This window comes from Leptonychotes weddellii, chromosome 2, assembly GCF_054177405.1.
Source record: "Leptonychotes weddellii isolate Sample4059 chromosome 2, ASM5417740v2, whole genome shotgun sequence".
Taxonomy (NCBI): domain Eukaryota; kingdom Metazoa; phylum Chordata; class Mammalia; order Carnivora; family Phocidae; genus Leptonychotes; species Leptonychotes weddellii.
Window position 1 is genome coordinate 118,020,741 of NC_138370.1, and position 18,223 is coordinate 118,038,963.

Consider the following 18,223-nt stretch of genomic DNA (forward strand, 5'->3'; position numbering starts at 1 on the left):
GCATAGAATTTTTCACTAAATAAACTGTCATGATTTACTGATTGTCATGATAAATGTGTCACGAGTTGTAGTTGACAATTTTTATAACCCATTAAAAAGAGTCCTTGAACACAGAGTTGTATCATTAATTTTTTTCCTTTTGTTTTTCTGGGGTTTTTTTTTAACCATTACTAAATAATTCTGTACTTTTCTTGCTTTCTAGTTATATTTCATCTTGGAAAATTAATCAACAAGTTCTTGTTTCTCATCTCATCTTTGACTTTTTCATTGTTCTTTCTGATATGGAAATACTCTGACTATAGAATGTTTCTTACAATCCTTAGCTAAGTTATAAGAATAATTCATCAGTAAATTTAGACTTTTACAAGATAATTATTAAAAAACACTTTCCATAGAAGTAGATCTAACATTTATTTAACCTGAGAATAAAGAATATGAGTAAAACCTTTGTAAAAATTTGAACTAATTTTGGTAATACCTATTCAGAATTGTAGGATACATTGAAGGAATGTACTTTCATCTATGTACAACTAGATTAACTATGTATTATCAAATAGAGGACCATTTGGAAATAAACCTATGAATTAATAGATCAGAATAATATGTACTTAACAAAATGGTAGTCACCAATGTGTACTTTCAGAGTATTTGAAAAAATTTTGTTTAGGGAGGTAAAATTTTCCCCTTTACCTTGATGATGCTATTTATCAGATATAGTAGTTTATACATTGAAAATACTCAACATGTAATAAGCTATTTTTTTCAGCCTTATATTTCAGAAGTCCATGAATAAGGGTTTATTAATTGTTTCTTCAAAGACAAATTTGAAAAATTGTGAGTTAAAAAAAAAGAAAAGGTTTTTTAGTTGTTAGTGAATATAATCAGATCAGTATCTGATTATTTATTAATGTGAATAACTTAAGCTCTAAAATTTTTTTTTTTTTTAAAGTTTTTATTTATTTTTTAGAGAGCGAGCAAGCAAGAAACAGCATGAGAGGGGAGAGGGTCAGAGGGAGAAGCAGGCTACCCGCTGAGCCGGGAGCCCGATGTGGGACTCGATCCCAGGACCCTGGGATCATGACCTGAGCCAAAGGCAGACGCTTAACCATCTGAGCCACCCAGGCGCCCAAAATTTTTTTATTTGAGCTTTTAAAGTTCGAAAATGCTTCTCTTTGGTTAGGGAAAGAATTAAGGTTATGGTTATTCTCCTGTAATAGTATTAACTAATTAAGCATTATTTACAGATGATGCTACGCTGTGCCCTGCACTAAAATTCCCCAATCCAAAAATGCCCCTGACTTTGAATACTAGGCACTCACATTCAGATGTGTAGGTAACGCGATCACAGAAGATAGGTATTTTATCTCATGCAGGACAGCTATGTTTTTCTTTCAGAATTTCTCTGTAATCTCTGATACAATTTATTTTTGTCTTCTTGTGAATTTTTATACATAGAAAGCGTTTAAACTATTTTCCAGCAATATGCCTTCTTTATATTTCTTTTCTTCTAAAAAAAGAAAATATAGAATTTCTTTTTACTCAGTCTTATAGGTAGTCTCAGGAGTTTATAACAGAACTGTGTATCTTTTTACCAGACCAACCTGCTATTGCAGGTATGACTAATTTAAGAGAATACAAAATCTGCAATTGAATTTGAGTATATTCATATAGTCTTTTATGTAGCATTTGTACAAGGGCACCAGGTGATTTTTTTTTTTTTCAAGACTGGTTCAATTAAAATAAAAAGACCTTATAACTAAACCTAATGATTGGACAGAAATTTTTAGACATGTAGAAAATTTTAGATGTATAGCAGCAGGGTTGCTTTAAAATCTAAATACAGTAAAATTAAAAACGTGTATTTTGCATGTTTCAGGCTATTCCTATTTGAAGTATCTAAGAAAACAAAGATTCTTCAGTAATTTCTGAGCTACCAGTAATAGATTATGTACCCTTAAGGTTTTTTTTAACATTATTCCTGATAACCTTGTATTTTATTTATGATTGTATAATGGGAATTAATACTTAGGAAAGTCTTGGATCTGAGAACTTTTCTGGAATACTTGGTATGTCATTTAGTTAGTAGGTGAATAATCATATATAAATCTTGTGTTGCTAGTAAATTATTCCAGTTTCATTCTGGCTAAATTGCTGTCCTTTCCATCTCTTTAGTGCATTAAAGAGGGAAAACAAGAATCTGAATTTCTACCATCAGCAGGAGGAACATTTAACATCTCCATCAGTGGCGGTAAGTACCTATTTCATTTTGATTTTTAGCTATTTGAAAGCAAATAGTCCCTAAGTTTAGGTTACAAATGTTTTGTCGCAAGTGGTAGAGGGTTGAAAAGAAGAACTCAGTTATTTAGTATATGTAATCGGTCTCTTGGAGATAGTGGTATATTCTGACATCTCTGTGATAAACAACTGTATAACAATCTCTATTACTCCAGTTTAAAGAATCTGAAAGATGTGTTATTTTACCTGATTTTACTTACATGCATCTCAGTATATTTCCATAGACCTCAAAAACTTTTGTTAGAAATTAATCCACTAGTAATACTCAGAAGTTAGCATTGTTTTTTCCTTTGTGTGTACATGTAAAAATTGATATGTATAGGATTTTTTCTTGTAACAAAAACTTTATTTAACTTGGATGTATTATTTCCTCATTGCAGATATTGATGGTTTAATTACTCAGGCTTTGCTGACGGGTAACTTTGAGAGTGCTGTTGACCTTTGTTTACATGATAACCGCATGGCTGATGCCATTATATTGGCCATAGCAGGTGGACAAGAACTCTTGGCTCAAACACAGAAAAAATATTTTGCAAAATCCCAAAGCAAAATTACCAGGGTATGTTATTTTAAAAATAGATAAACTGTAATACCTGTTATAACACTTATAAAAGCAATAGAGTCTTACTAAAGATAACTGAAATGCAAAAAACAGTAAAGAACAAAAAACCCAGTCATAATTCCTTGAACCAGAAATAGTTATTGTCAATGGTTTGGCACTGTTATTATTTTTATTTTTTGTACTTTGTGTATTAAATTTTTTAATGAAAAGTACTTTTCATTTTTTTATTGTAGAAAAGTTAGAATATAGAAAAATATAAAGATAAAAATTTTAATTTTAAAATTCTGATTCTTCCATCAAATTGGTACATACCCTTTGTACCTCTTCCTATGCACTTGTAGAATTTTTAAAAACAGAATCAGGCCCATATATGTGTATATATGTGTGTAGTTTTGCTTATAGATATTGCCGCTTACGTTGTAAATGGTTTACCATTTCATTAAAGAGTCTTACAAAAATTTTTAATTGCTCTATAATGTTTTATAGTAAGGATATATTATTTCTCTTACTTTTGAGGTGTTTAGGCAGTTTCTAATATTTTCCTAATACAGATAAGATAGTGATAAACATCTTTGTTGTGCCCAAGGATTTTATGTGATTTCTAACTATTTAATGAGGCTGTAAGTCCTAGGAAAGGAATTTTTGGTGCAGAGAGTCTGAACATTTTTAAGGTCCTGCTTAATGTTACTAAATTTCTTTCCATACAAGTTGTCTCAGTGTTCAGTCCTGTCAGCATTGGTTGCTGTCAGTCTCCCCTGCCTTATCTTATGTCACTCCCTCCCTTTTATCTTTCAGCCACACTGGCTGCCTTTCAGTTCCTCAGACACTCTGTGTGCCTTTCTCCCTTGGGACTTTGCACCTCGTGTTCCCTTGCCCTGGAATGTCGTGGTTTTTTTTTTCTTTTCTTTTTTTTGTTTTAATTTAAATTCTAGTTAACATACAGCTTAATACTAGTTTCAGGTGTACAATTTAGTGATTCAGCACTTCCATACAATACCTGTACTCCTTAATCCCCATCACCTATTTCATCCACCTTCCCTCTGGTAACCATCAGTTTGTTCTCTATAGTTAAGAGTCTCTTCCTTGGTTTGCCTCTCTCTCTTTTTCCCCTTTGCTTATTTGTTTTGTTTCTTAAATTCCACATATAAGTGAAATCATATGGTATCTGTCTTTCTCTGACTGACTTATTTTGCTTAACATAATACTCTTTAGCTCCAGCCACATCATTGCACATGGCAAGATTTCATTCTTTTTTTATGACTCAGTAATATTCCATTGTCTGTATATACCACCTCTTCTTTATCCATTCATCAGTCAGTGGACAATTTGGGCTCTTTCCATAATTTGGCGATTGTTGATAATGCTGCTAAAAACATCAAGGTGCATTTATCCCTTCAAATCAGTATTTTTGTATCCTTTGGGTAAATACCTAGTAGTGCAATTGCTGGATCATAGGCTAGTTCTATTTTTAACTTTCTGAGGAACCACCATTCTGTTTTCCACAGTAGCTGCACCAGCTTGCATTCCCACCAACAGTGCATGAGGGTTCCCCTTTTTCCACATCCTTGCAACATCTGTTGTTTCCTGTGTTGTTAATTTTGGCCATTCTGACAGGTGTGAGGTGATAGCTCATTGTAGTTTTGATTTGTATTTCCCTGATGATGAGTGATGTTGAGCATCTTTTCATGTGTCTGTTAGCCATCTGTCTTCTTTGGAAAAATGTCTATTCATGTCTTCTGCCCATTTTTTAATTGGATTATTTGGGGGGGATTGAGTTATATCAGTTCTTTATATATTTTGGATACTAACCCTTTATCAGATATGTCATTTGCATGTATCTTCTCCCATTCCATGGTTGCCTTTTAGTTTTGTTGATTGTCCTTCGCTGTGCAGAAGGTTTTTATTTTGATGAAGTCCCAATAGTTTATTTTTGCTTTCGTTTCCCTTGCCTCAGGAGACATATCTAGAAAGAAGTTGCTACAGCCTATGTCAAAGAGGTTACAGCCTGTGTTCTCCCCTAGGATTTTTATGGATTCTTGTCTTATATTTAGGTCTTTCATCCATTTTGAATTTATTTTTGTGTATGGTGTAAAAAAGTGGTCCAGTTTATTCTTTTGCATGTTGCTGTCCAATTTTCCCAACACCATTTGTTGAAGAGACTTTTTTTTGCCATTGGATATTCTTTCCTGCTTTGTCGAAGGTTAGTTGACCATATAGTGGTAGGTTCATTTCTGGATTTTCTGTTCTGTTGATCTATATATCTGTTTTTATGCCAGTACCATACTGTCTTGATGACTACAGCTTTGTAATATACCTTGAAGTCTGGAATTGTGATGCCTCCAGCTTTGCTTTTCTTTTTCAAAATTGCTTTGGCTATTCAGGGTCTTTTGTGGTTCCATACAAATTTTAGGATTATTGTTCTAGCTCTGTGGACAATGCTTTTGGTATTTTGATAGGGATTATGTTAAATGTATAGATTGCTTTGGGTAGCACAGACATTTTAACAATATTTGTTCTTCCAATCCATGAACATGGAATATCTTTCCATTTCTTTGCGTCATCTTCAATTTCTTTCATCAGTGTTTTATAGTTTTCAGAGACCAGGTCTTTTACCTCTTTGGTTAGGTTTATTCCTAGGTATCTTACTATTTTTGGTGTAGTTGTGAATGGGATTGATTCCTTAATTTCTCTTTCTACTCCCTCATTATTGGTGTATAGAAGTGCAACAGATTTCTTTACCTTGATTTTGTATTCTGTGGCTTTACTAAATTCCTCTATCAGTTCTAGCAATTTTTTGGTGGAATCTTTGGGTTTTCTGCATAGAGGATCATGTCATCTGCAAATAGTTAAAGTTTGACTTCTTCTTTGCCAATTTGGATGGCTTTTATTTCTTTTTGTTGTCTGATTGCTGAGGCTAGGACTTCCAGTACTATAATGAATAAAAGTGGCGGGAGTGGACATCCTTGTCTTGTTCCTGACCATAGAGGAAAAGCCCTCAGTTTTTCCCCATTTAGGATGGTATTACCTGTGAGTTTTCATATATGGCCTTTATTATGTTGAGGTGTGTTCCCTCTAAACCTACTTTACTGAGGGTTTTTATCATGCATGGATATACCTTGTCAAATGCTTTTTTCTGCATCTACTGAAAGGATCATATGGTTCTTATCCTTTCTCTTATTGATATGATGTATCATATTGGTTAATTTGCGAATATTGAGCCACCCTTGCAACCAGGAATAAATCCTATTTGATCATGATGAATGATTTTTTTTAATGTATTGTTGGATTCAGTTTGCTAGTATTCTGTTGAAGATTTTTTGCATCTATGTTCATCAGAGATACTGGCCTGTAATTTTTTTTTTAAAGATTTTATTTATTATTTTTTTGAGAGAGAGAGTGTGTGAGCGGGAGGAGGAGCAGAAGGAGAGGGACAGTCAGACTCTGCGCTGAGCACAGAGCCCTATGTGGGGCTCAATCTCACAACCCTGAGATCACGACCTGAGCTGAAACCAAGAGCTGGATGCTCAACCGACTGAGCCACCCAGGCGCCCCTATAGTTCTTTTTTGTGGTATGTTTATCTGATTTTGGTATCAGGGTAATGCTGGCCTCTTGGAATGAATTGTAAGTTTTCTTTTCTGTTTTTTGGAGTAGTTTGAGAAGAATAGGTATTAACTCTTCTTTAAATGTTTGGTAGGGCGCCTGGGTGGCTCAGCTGGTTGAGTGACTGCCTTCAGCTCAGGTCGTGGTCCTGGAGTCCTGGGATCGAGTCCCGCATCGGGCTCCCTGCTCGGCGGGGAGTCTGCTTCTCCCTCTGACTCTCCCCCTCTCATGCTCTCTCTCTCAAATAAATAAATAAATCTTTAAAAAAATAAATAAATAAATAAATGTTTGGTAGAATTTGCCTGTTAAGCCATCTGGTCCTGGGCTTTTGTTTTTTGGGAGTTTTTTGCTTACTGAATCAGTTTCATTGCTGGTTATTGGTCTGTTCAAATTTCCTATTTTCTATTTCTTCCTTTTTCAGTTTCGGTAATTTATGTTTCTAGGAGTTTACCTATTTCTTCTAGGTTGTCCAATCTGTTGACATACAGTTTCTCATAATATTCTCTTATAATTTCTTGTATTTCTGTGGTGTTGGTTGTTACTTCTCCTCTCTCATTTGTGATTTTATTTATTTGGGTCCTTTCTCTTTTCTTTTTGATAAGTCTTGCTAGAAGTTTATCAGTTTTGGGGCGCCTGGGTGGCTCAATCGTTAAGCATCTACCTTCAGTTCCGGTCATGATCCCAGGGTCCTGGGATCAAGCCCCGCATCGGGCTCCCCACTCAGCGGGAAGCCTGCTTCTCCCTCTCCCACTCCCCCTGCTTGTGTTCCCTCTCTCGCTGTGTCTCTCTCTGTCAAATAATTAAATAAAATCTTTAAAAAAAAAAAAAAGTTTATCAGTTTTTTTAATGTTTTCAAAGAACCAACTCCTGGTTTCATTGATCTGTTCTATTGCTTTTTTTAGTTTCTGTATCATTTATTTCTGCTCTAATCTTTATTATTTCCTTCCTTTTACGGGTTTTAGGCTTCATTTGTTGTTCTTTTTCTAGCTTCTTTTAGTGTAAGGTTAGGTTGCTTATTTGAGATTTTTCTTGCTTCTTGAGGTAGGCCCGTATTTCCCTCTTAGAACCACTTTGCTGCATCCGAGAGGTTTTGGACCATTGTGTTTTCATCTTCATTTGTTTCCATGTACTTTTTTTTGTTTCTTTTTTTAATTTCCTATTTGACCCATTCATTGTTCAGTAGCATGTTATTTAACCCCCATGTATGTGTGACCTTTCCAGATTTTTTTTTGTGGCTGACTTCCAGTTTAATAGCATTGTGGTCAGAAAAGGTGCATAGTATAACTTCATTCTTTTTATATTTGTTGAGGCCTGTTTTGTAACCTAATATATGACCAATTCTGGAGAATGTTCCATGTGCACTTGAAAAGAATGTGTATTCTGCTGTTTTAGAATGGAATGTTCTGAATATATCTGTAAGTCAATCTGATCCAGTGTGCCATTCAAAGCTATTGTTTCCTTGTTGATTTTCTGTTTAGATGTCCATTGATGTGAGTGGGTTATTAACTACTATTTTTGTCTTATTATCAATTACTCCTTTTGTGTTTGTTATTAATTGTTTTGTATATTTGGGCACTCCCATGTTGGATGCATAAATATTTACAATTATTATATCTTCTTGTTGGATTGTCCTCTTTATTATTATATAGTGTCCTCCTTTGTCTCTTGTTACAGTTACAGTCTAGTCTGATATTGCTATTCCAACTTTCTTTTGATGTCCATTTGTGTGACAAATGTTTCTCCACCCCCTCACTTTCAATCTGCAGGTATCTTTAGGTCTAAAATGAGTCTCTTATAAGCAGCATATAGATGGGTCTTGTTTTTTTATCCATTCTGACACCCCATGTTTTTTAATTGGGGTGTTTAGTCCATTTACAGTCAAAATAATTATTGATAGATATGTATTTATTGCCATTTTATTATTGTTTTGTGGTTGTTCCTGGAGATTTTCTCTGATCCTTTCTTGTCTTTTTTTCACATTTTGCTGATTTTTTTTAGTGGTATATTTGGATTTCTTTCTTTTTATTTCTTGCATGTTTTTTAGTGGTTTTTGATCTAGCATTACCATTAGGTTTGTATATAGCCTCTTCTGCATATAGCAGTCTGTATGAAGTTGATGTTAGTTTAAGTTTGAACTCATTCTTTTATCCTCTCCTCCCCATTGTTTATATATGTTATTATATTTTATATCCTTTGTGTGTGTGTGTGTGAGAGAGAGAGAGAGAAGAGAGAGAGTGAGTTCCTTGACTCATTTTCGACTTCTGGGGTATTTAAGATAATTGGATAATTACCTAGTTGTATTCACAGGACAAGGTAAGCCTAGGGTCCTCCTACTCCTCTGCCATCTTCCTGTTTCCTGACCTGTTTTTTTCTTGAGGAAGTTAATTCTGACTTCATATCTCACATGTACTCCATCAGACCAGGTCATGTTTCCCTGTTAAATGTTTTGATAACACCCTATACTTTTCCTCCCCAGCCTATTTATAAAATATGTTTGTTTGATGTTGTTTGAGGAAAAATAATAACCATCTTTTATGTCAGTTGGTTCAAGGATATACTTCACTTTGTTGCTGCTTTATTCTGCATGAAATACTTTGAATAGTAGTTTTGAATGATATGATTGATTAGCCAGAGTTAATTTTTACTAACAGACCAAAGGCTTTAATTCTCCCTTTATTTTCCTTTCTTAAGCTAATTACTGCAGTGGTGATGAAGAACTGGAAAGAAATTGTTGAGTCTTGTGACCTTAAAAATTGGAGAGAGGCTTTAGCTGCAGTATTGACTTATGCTAAACCAGATGAATTTTCAGCCCTTTGTGGTAAGAAAATGAGCCTTATAGTTATATTTATATTATGTATATGGCATAGCATATTTTAAATAAAATTACTGAGAGGTATTATTAGAAATTTTTGCAAACCAACTAATCACTCCATAAGAAAAAGAAGTTCTCATTTGAATGCTTTTCTCAGAATTATTAACTACATTATTTCTCCATACCTAGTCATTATTTTTAATGATTTTGGTTTCAGGCGGACCAGAGTTGGAATCTTGCCTCTGCTACTTACTAGCTGTCTGACCTAGGAAAGATTACTTTCTAAGCCTTAGTTTATTATTTGTAAAATTGCATGTAATCAGCTTTCACTTAATAAATATTAGCTTGATAGGGGCGCCTGGGTGGCTCAGTCATTTAAGTGCCTGCCTTCTGCTTGGGTCATGATCCTGGGGTCCTGGGATCGAGCCCCACGTCAGGCTCCCTGCTCAGTGGGGAGTCTGCTTCTCCCTTTACCTCTGCTGCTCTCCCTGCTTGTGCTCTCTCTCTCTGTCAAATAAATAAAATATTAGCATAATAAAATTAGTAATTATAGCATTTGAATGGAAATTACAAATTACCATTAAAGGCCATGACTAGACTGGTGGCTAAGGAATGATACTCCTTATTTGTAAGAACAGAAGCCTTAGGGTGCTGGTATAAGAACAACCGACCATTTGCTACCTTGAAAGCATTATGAGAATATGAAATTTATAAGGTATTAACTTTATTATCGTAAGTAATTTATAGTAGTCCTGCCTACCATTGATGTTCATTCCAAATGTGCCATATTGTAGTCTACTACTTACACAAACATCAGATACAATGAAATGGAGTTAAATGTTCATTAGGATTTTTCTGTTCAAATATTGTTCCCATTTATTATTTTTTAATATAATTAATGGAAGTTCATTCTATAGCTAGGTATATAGAATCTTGTCAAGCCGTTTATTATATACAGTTAGTCACACACTTCCATTCTTTTAACAAATAAATATTTACTGAGCATTTACATAACAGTGATTTTGTTTTTACTGCTCATTGGTTGTGAAATTTAATTCATACTTCTGAAAATATTATTGGCCTCCTTACAATTTCATATACAGATTGCTTTGAGTAAAATCTTATTTTGTTTTCCTCTTGATCTTTAGATCTTTTGGGAACCAGGCTTGAAAGTGAAGGTGATAGCCTCCTGCAGACTCAAGCATGTCTCTGCTATATTTGTGCAGGGAATGTAGAGAAACTAGTTGCATGTTGGACTAAAGCTCAAGATGGAAGCAGTCCTTTGTCCCTTCAGGTTAGTATCTTTGAAACTTTGTGTTGTCTTTCACCCTACTTATATTCTAGAAATTGATTCGTTCCAGAAATTCATTGCTTTCGCCTTCATTATCTATGTTTTAGAAGTTCTTTTGCTGGATAATTTATGTGTCTTTGTAACTATATTTGGAGGGACAAAGTATGAAATGATGGAATAGGTAAAATGGGGTCGCAACTGTTTATGAAATCAAGGTTATAATTTGGTAGTTTATTGGGGGAAGCAGATGGCAGTAGCATGAAAACAGCCCTAGAGTTAATTCTTTTTCCTTATGCTTTTCTCTCTCGCTGCCCTCTGGTGACTGTCTGTCTTGGGCAAGGAAAGAAGCAATGTGGGCAAGGAATGGGAGGCATCCCCAGTACCAATAGAGAATAGATTAAGATATTCATGGTTAAGGGAAAATGAAAGTAAGAGGTAAATGGAATCCCATATAGCACTACAGCCTGGGCAAGCGGGGTAGTAAAAAATATGGGGACTCTTCTCAGCCACTGAGTAACTATATATTTAGAACTTTTTTTCCAAGCATTTAATCAGCAGAGTCTCATAATATTTCATTCAAGTATATTTCTTTTTCTCTCTGGAAAGAGATTTTCTCAATAGAGTTGTTCTTTTAAAGACCCCTCTATTGAAACTAAAAATCTGGTAGGAAATCAAGGCTTTCCTTCTAAGTGCTTCTGAGAAAAAGCACGCTTGCTTCATACTTCTGAATCTGTGTACCTTTGAAGGACAGATAGGTAGGATATTCTTGTGCTTTATACTTGAAGCTCCCCATTATTGAAATAATTGGTATCAAAGAGCAACATGAGAAACTTTGGGTTGAAATAGTAAGCTCATTGGAGGTCATGAAATAGTAAGCTCATGGTAGTACTACTACCTCATAGTAGTACTGTTTTTATAGTGTAGCTAGTATGATATTTTTAGTCATAGTTCGTTTTATACCTGCTGGAACCCAGCTTCTGCCTTTGGATATCTGCCTATCACTTTCACTTTGGATATTTGCCTACTTTAGCTCACAAGACAAATATCTGGCAGTTTAAGGATATTTAGAAGGTGGTAACCTACGACTTATCCATGAATAAGAGACCTTCTTCCTCCTTACTTTTTTTCGGTTTACTTATTTACTTAATTGTGGTCAGCTGTTGCAGATGTTTTTTAGAAAGAGAATAATAAGATGTACTTTTAGTAGGTTTTAGAAACCTTCATAACTCTTTTATCTTTTCCTGCTTTCTTTCATATATATCTTGGTATCTTTGTCTGGTTCTCCTTCTCTCTCCCTTCTTTTTCTCATTTAGGATCTTATTGAGAAAGTTGTCATCCTGCGAAAAGCTGTACAACTCACCCAAGCCATGGACACCAATACTGTAGGAGTTCTTTTGGCTGAGAAGATGAGTCAGTATGCCAATTTGTTGGCAGCCCAAGGCAGTATTGCTGCAGCCTTGGCTTTTCTTCCTGAAAACACCAACCAGGTAATTAGAATTGACCATTTTTCTTCTTTTAATATGTGAATAAAGGTGAGTCCAGTAGGTAGCACTCAGTATTAAACATACTGGTAGGTAGAATGTTTTAGAGCAGTTGAATTTCTATCATCTGAGTGTAGGTGAATATTACTGACAATTATTCAAGGATCATTTTAGGTGTAGCCAGACTGTATCAGAGAGATAGGATACTCTTGTTGTATGATAGATCCCTTTCTACTGAGGGGCATACTATTTGAAGAAAATAAATGGGGAAAGGACCAACTTTTTGTTTCTTAAGCCAAATGCTGATTCTTCATACAAGGTTCTTTGTAGGAATCTTCTGTGTTGAAAAGCTATAAATATTTAATACTTAACCAAACAAATGGGGTTGTGGTTTTAAAATGCCACCCCAGACATAGATACTAGTAAAGAAGTTCATTTTATATACCATTCCAGTCTGATATTTTCTGGGGACATGTGTGTGTGTGTGTATGTGTATTTGGGGCGGGGGGGCGAGGGGCGTGGGGAGAGGCATATGGAGAGGTAGAGAGAGAACCGTAAACAGGCTCCATGCCCAGTGTGGAGCGCAGCATGGGGCTCCAACCCACAACCCTGAGATAATGACTTGAGCTTTTCGAAATCAGGAGTCGAACACTTAACCAACTGAGCTACCCAGGCGCCCCAGGACAAATACATTTTTAAAGTACTGAAAGCAAAGAGAATTACATTTCTAATTTAGTGTCCTTATTTGGTATCCATTAAAATGGGCTTTTTCAATGCAGTGGAATTCAGTAATTGACTGACTATATAGTGATGGACACAGTTGCCAGGATTCTTTTCCTGAGGGAGTTTCCAAACTCAAACTGAATATAGACAAGTAAACATACAATTCCAAAAGTGATACATACTGTGAGAGAGGTAGTAGGGCTGTGGAAGCACAGAAGAGGGCAACCTAAATTTAATAATAGAGCATGGGTGGAAATTAGGGTGGGATTTGAGGACAGTTTTCCACAAGTAGAATGTTTATATCTATATTGTGTGTCTGACAGAGCTTAATTTTGAGCCTTGAAGATATTTTCTTATTTCTATACATTTTATTATTAACTTTATTTTGTTTTAATGGATTTTTTTAGTTAAATGTTTTCAGTATTTTGTCTGTTCTAGGGAATTATCAATAAATTTCATTGAGTAAAAATACTTATATCTGTGTTCCAGGATTATGGAGGTATGACTAGTTGGTTTTGAACACACTTACATGTCATATCTTTATGAGAATATTAGGTAGAATAGAAACATAGGCTTTATGATGACTTTGGCATAATAGTTTTATGCCTTTTTACTTAATAAGATCCCATTATTAAGTTATAAGACCCTTTATTTTAAGAATAACTTAATCTAAAACCTTTAGATCTTCTAGCCTTAGTATTAAACTCTTTATTTTCATTACCATTTCTATAACAACATACATTTTCTATACATCATTCTTCATGTTTTCTTTGGACTTTTAAAGAACGTTCTTTATGTAAAAATACACAATTTCGAAGTTGCTGTCTTCTATGTATCTCAGTAGACTCTTAGTTTTTTCTGGGGAATATGTTCTGAGACTTTGTGATATCATTATAGTATTTAATCTTCCTCCCTAATAGGCAATAAAATATACCTTAAAGTTTAAATGACAGCTTTAAACCTTTAATGAATTTATAGAAATGTATGATTTTTAAAGATATTAAAATCAGTTCTTGCTGAAATATTTTAACATTAATTTTTTGTTGTTTGTTAATACCTAGAACATGGATGTGGTCAACTCACACGTATTGTAGATCTGTATAATTATAGATCTGCATAAGCTACTGTGAGTGTGACATCTTACTCTTTTAACTTATTTCCAGCATCTCTTTTTTTTTTATTAATTTTCCTCTCTTTCTCAGATCACCATTTTCTTCCATCACCATCTTTAGCAGTTGATTCTTTTGAGGGGCCTTATTTCCCTATAAAGAAACAAAGTTGTATTTTTTTTAACACTTTTATGATTTGTGAGCATTACTCAACTACAAGAAAATATAAAAGAGCAGAGATGATAAGTGACACTGATCTTACATATTACTATGTAGTGGGTGTAATTCCAATCCCTGTCTCAGTTAAATTACAAGTCACACTATATATCTTGGACCTTTGGTATCAGTCTTGAGTATCAGAATCCATGATGTGAAACCCTCATGTGCCAGGGTCTGTTATATAGGAAACAGCATATAAACAAGGAGCATATGACCGATCAAGCTTACTTGAAGAAAAGCAACATGCTATCATATAGTTGGGTGAACGCTAACAGTTTGCTTTGTTTTCTTCCATTACTTATTTTAGCCAAATATTGTGCAGCTTCGTGACAGACTTTGTAGAGCACAAGGACAGCCTGTACCAGGACAGGAATCACCTAAAATTCCTTATGAGAGGCAGCAGCTGCCCAAGGGCAGGCCTGGACCAATGGCTGGCCACTCACAGATGCCAAGAGTTCCAGCTCAACAATATTATCCGCATGTGAGTGATACGGTCTGGATTAAGTAGAACATTTATATATTTCTCTTCAAATTGGTGGTTTTAGTTTATTGGGTAAGAAACCTTAATCTGCTATGATAAAACTAGACAACATATTATTTTAATAGTTTTTCTTTTTATATTCTTGGAAGTGGTATTTATGGTCAGTTTTTTTAAATGATCACTTTAATCTAGGCAAACAGATTATATTTTAAATATAAATTAATTTAAGCTCTCTGGGGAGATTTCTTCTTATTTCTCATCACTCATACTTCCCTTACACATGTACATGTGTTCTTGAAACTGCTACAGTTTGATTCATCCAACAAACTATAAGTAGTGGGAACAATTTTTTGGGTGATTTGGTTAATATTATAAAATATTCTTAGAAAATGTACTCTTTTTTTTGAGTATTCTATTCTGAATCATTATTATAAGTTTACTGTGTCTACTGTATTTCTGGACCCACAGATAGCCTTCATGTTCTTAAATGGAAAGTACATTTTCATAAGTAAAAAATGGTCTTCACTGATAACAAAGTTAGCAGGTACTCTGCCCATTTTAAAATACAACAGATTAGGGGCGCCTGGGTGGCTCAGTCGTTAAGCGTCTGCCTTTGGCTCAGGTCATGATCCCAGGGTCCTGGGATCGAGCCCCACATTGGGCTCCCTGCTCTGCGGGAAGCCTGCTTCTCCCTCTCCCACTCCCCCTGCTTGTGTTCCCTCTATTGCTGTCTCTCTCTCTCTGTCAAATAAATAAATAAAATCTTTAAAAAAAAAAAAACTGCTTTAAAAAATAAATAAATAAAATAAAATAAAATACAACAGATTATTTTAAAAATGAGTTAATTATGGGCACCTGGGTGGCTCAGTTGGTTAAGCGACTGCCTTCGGCTCAGGTCATGATCCTGGAGTCCCGGGATCGAGTCCCGCATCGGGCTCCCTGCTCGGCAGGGAGTCTGCTTCTCCCTCTGACCCTCCCCCCTCTCATGCTCTCTCTCTATCTCATTCTCTCTCAAATGAATAAATCTTAAAAAAAAAAATGAGTTAATTAAATACAACAGATTATTGATAGAATTGACAAGGCCTTTTTTTTTTTATAATTTTCTTTTTTTTTTAAGATTTTATTTATTTATTTGCCAGAGAGAGAGAGAGAGCAAGAGAGCTTGCGAATACAAGCAGGGGGAGCGGGAGGCAGAGGGAGAAGCAGACTCCCCACTGAGCAGGGAGCCTGATGTGGGACTCGATCCCAGGACCCTGGGATCATGACCTGAGCTGAAGGCAGACGCTTAACCAACTGAGTCACCCCAGCGTCCTGACAAGGCCTTTTTTATATTTCATTGCAGCAAAAGTAAATATAAAATCATGGAAAACTAAAAAAAAAAGATCAATTTGTGTGCTTTTGTCTACTGTACTTTTGATTAATACTTAATCAGAATAGATTACTTTTGATTTTAACTTTTGTTTTTTCCTTTATTTGACAATTATTTTTTTGAGAGCTTTACTATGAGTGTCTATCTTTATTCTACCTGTTGGTATATTGGTAAACAAAACGGATTAAATTTCCCAATCTTGTGGAGATTGCACTAGTTTTAGAAAGCCTATGACATAGGTGGGGCAAAGCAGGCAATGGCTAGAAAAACTGAGAGGCAGAGAGGTCAAGTGACAAGCCAGTTTTAAGACTTAGAGCTTGAATTTCTTAGCATTGTGTGGCTAGTTAATGGCCAACTTGGTGTTAGAACTTTCAAGCCCCTTTAGTTCAATCACACTGTCTCCGGGTACTGAAGTGAGACACCCTCTATATTGGGAAAAGAAAATATTTACTCTTTATGTCCCTGGGTTTATCTGTCTTTCTGGGAAGATGTAAAAACACTGGAAAACTTTTGTTATACTTTGACCTAGCAGTCTCATCCTTTAAGAAAAGAAAAACAAATTCAGTAGTAAATTAAGTAGTGATTTTCTTGATTAAAGCTTATCTTATGCTGAATGAAGAGTTTCTATGAAGGTTTACTTGACAAAAAAGATTGTGATGGCTTAAAAAATTGTTTTGAAAATCTCAGGACTCCAGGGTAAGCAGCGTGGTATAGTATAGCAAATACTGGCCTGGGAATCAGGAGGCCTGATTCAGTCCTAGCAATGTCACCAGCTAGTTGTATGGACCTCAGCAAACCCCTTCATTTCTCTGGGTGTTGGTTTTCTCAATGGTAAAAGGTGGGGATTAGACTGGGTGGTCTCTAATATTCTCTGATTGTATGTTTCTAAGCCTCATATGGGACTAATAAGATTTTTGTGGTTCTAATAAAATCCAGAAAAGGGAGCTTATAGCAATATATTTACAGATCTAATAGTAGCATGAATACTATTAATGCTTCAAAATCACTTTTTTACTCAATTACCTTCCCCCCCATGTCTTCTTTCCTTACCTACTTACAGGAACTAGCTTTTTTCCCTTATTCCTGACACTTGAATGGCATTGTTTTTTATGCTTTGATTTAGGTTTTCATATTGATTTTTCTCCTGCCTCCCTCCCCCTGTTTCATTGTGAATGTGTGCTTTTCCTTTGGAATCCCAGCTACCTTGAAAGCAATTGCCTGACTAACATATAGTATCTTGCTGTTCTTACTTTTTGCTTTGCATCCGGCTATTATTGCCTTTTGGGTTTTTTTTTCTTCTTTTAACATTTTTATTTTTTATTTTCTGTGATTGGTATTTCTTTGTTCAATTCAGGTTAGAATTGCCCCTACTGTCACTACCTGGAGTAACAAAACTCCTACCGCCCTTCCCAGCCATCCACCTGCAGCCTCTCCCTCTGACACACAGGTATATCCTTCATTATTCATCTTTGAGCAGAATTCCGCTCACCTAAATATATATAGTTAAATATTCTCTACTCCCCCCCCGCTTTTCTTAAGTTCTCCTCCCCCCATCTGTCTGCCTGCTTATTGCCTTTTAATGCTTTAGGATGCAAGAAGCAGTTTTTAGGACAATTCGTTTATTTTCTTATCCCTCTCCTTCTTTTGAAGTTCTTTTTTTTTTTTAAAGATTTTATTTATTTATTTGAGAGAGAGAGAATGAGAGAGAGCATGAGAGGGAAGAGGGTCAGAGGGAGAAGCAGACTCCCTGCCGAGCAGGGAGCCCGATGCGGGACTTGATCCTGGGACTCCAGGATCATGACCTGAGCCGAAGGCAGTCGCTTAACCAACTGAGCCACCCAGGTGCCCCTCTTTTGCAGTTCTAAATTGACCTCAGCTAGAAAAATATCAACTAAAGTTCTAACAGTGGTTTAAATCTGATTTCACTGAAGATTTTCTTTTTTCTTTGTTTTTTGAGCATTGCAGAAATTGAAGAGAAGCGAAAGTTCCCTTGTGGCATTTATGCTTATATTTCCAAAGTGTGGAGTAGTGGATGAAATTAGTAGAGATGGAAAATCCTGGTGACTTAGTATGAATATCACTGACACTATTTTATGAAGTTATTAGCATCTGTTGCCATTCATTGCATTTATTACTTTGGACCTGTTTAATCTTTAAATCACTTAGAATGTGTTGCTCAGAGAATGTGTTCTAAAGAAGATAGAATGTGCAAAATGCAGGGTTTCTTACACAATAAATTTTTTTTTTTTTTTAGAAAAATAAACACAATTCCATTTCAGA

At 35.3% G+C, this 18,223-nt stretch overlaps 1 protein-coding gene across 19 annotated transcripts in view; it reads left to right on the forward strand.

Annotated features, from left to right (window-relative positions):
* SEC31A (SEC31 homolog A, COPII component) overlaps positions 1-18,223 on the forward strand; it is an 85,665-nt gene that overhangs the window by 44,181 nt on the left and 23,261 nt on the right. For 12 of the 19 annotated variants that reach the window (XM_081812221.1, XM_081812224.1, XM_031037471.2 and 9 more), the window contains 6 exons: positions 2,173-2,248; positions 2,676-2,854; positions 9,150-9,276; positions 10,419-10,564; positions 11,875-12,048; positions 14,401-14,574. In XM_081812221.1, the coding sequence (XP_081668347.1) occupies positions 2,173-2,248; positions 2,676-2,854; positions 9,150-9,276; positions 10,419-10,564; positions 11,875-12,048; positions 14,401-14,574 (876 nt within the window). Of the gene's footprint in view, positions 1-2,172; positions 2,249-2,675; positions 2,855-9,149; positions 9,277-10,418; positions 10,565-11,874; positions 12,049-14,400; positions 14,575-17,297; positions 17,391-18,223 lie in introns of all 19 variants that reach the window. The other 7 variants (XM_081812218.1, XM_081812219.1, XM_081812220.1 and 4 more) reach the window with 1 other exon arrangement.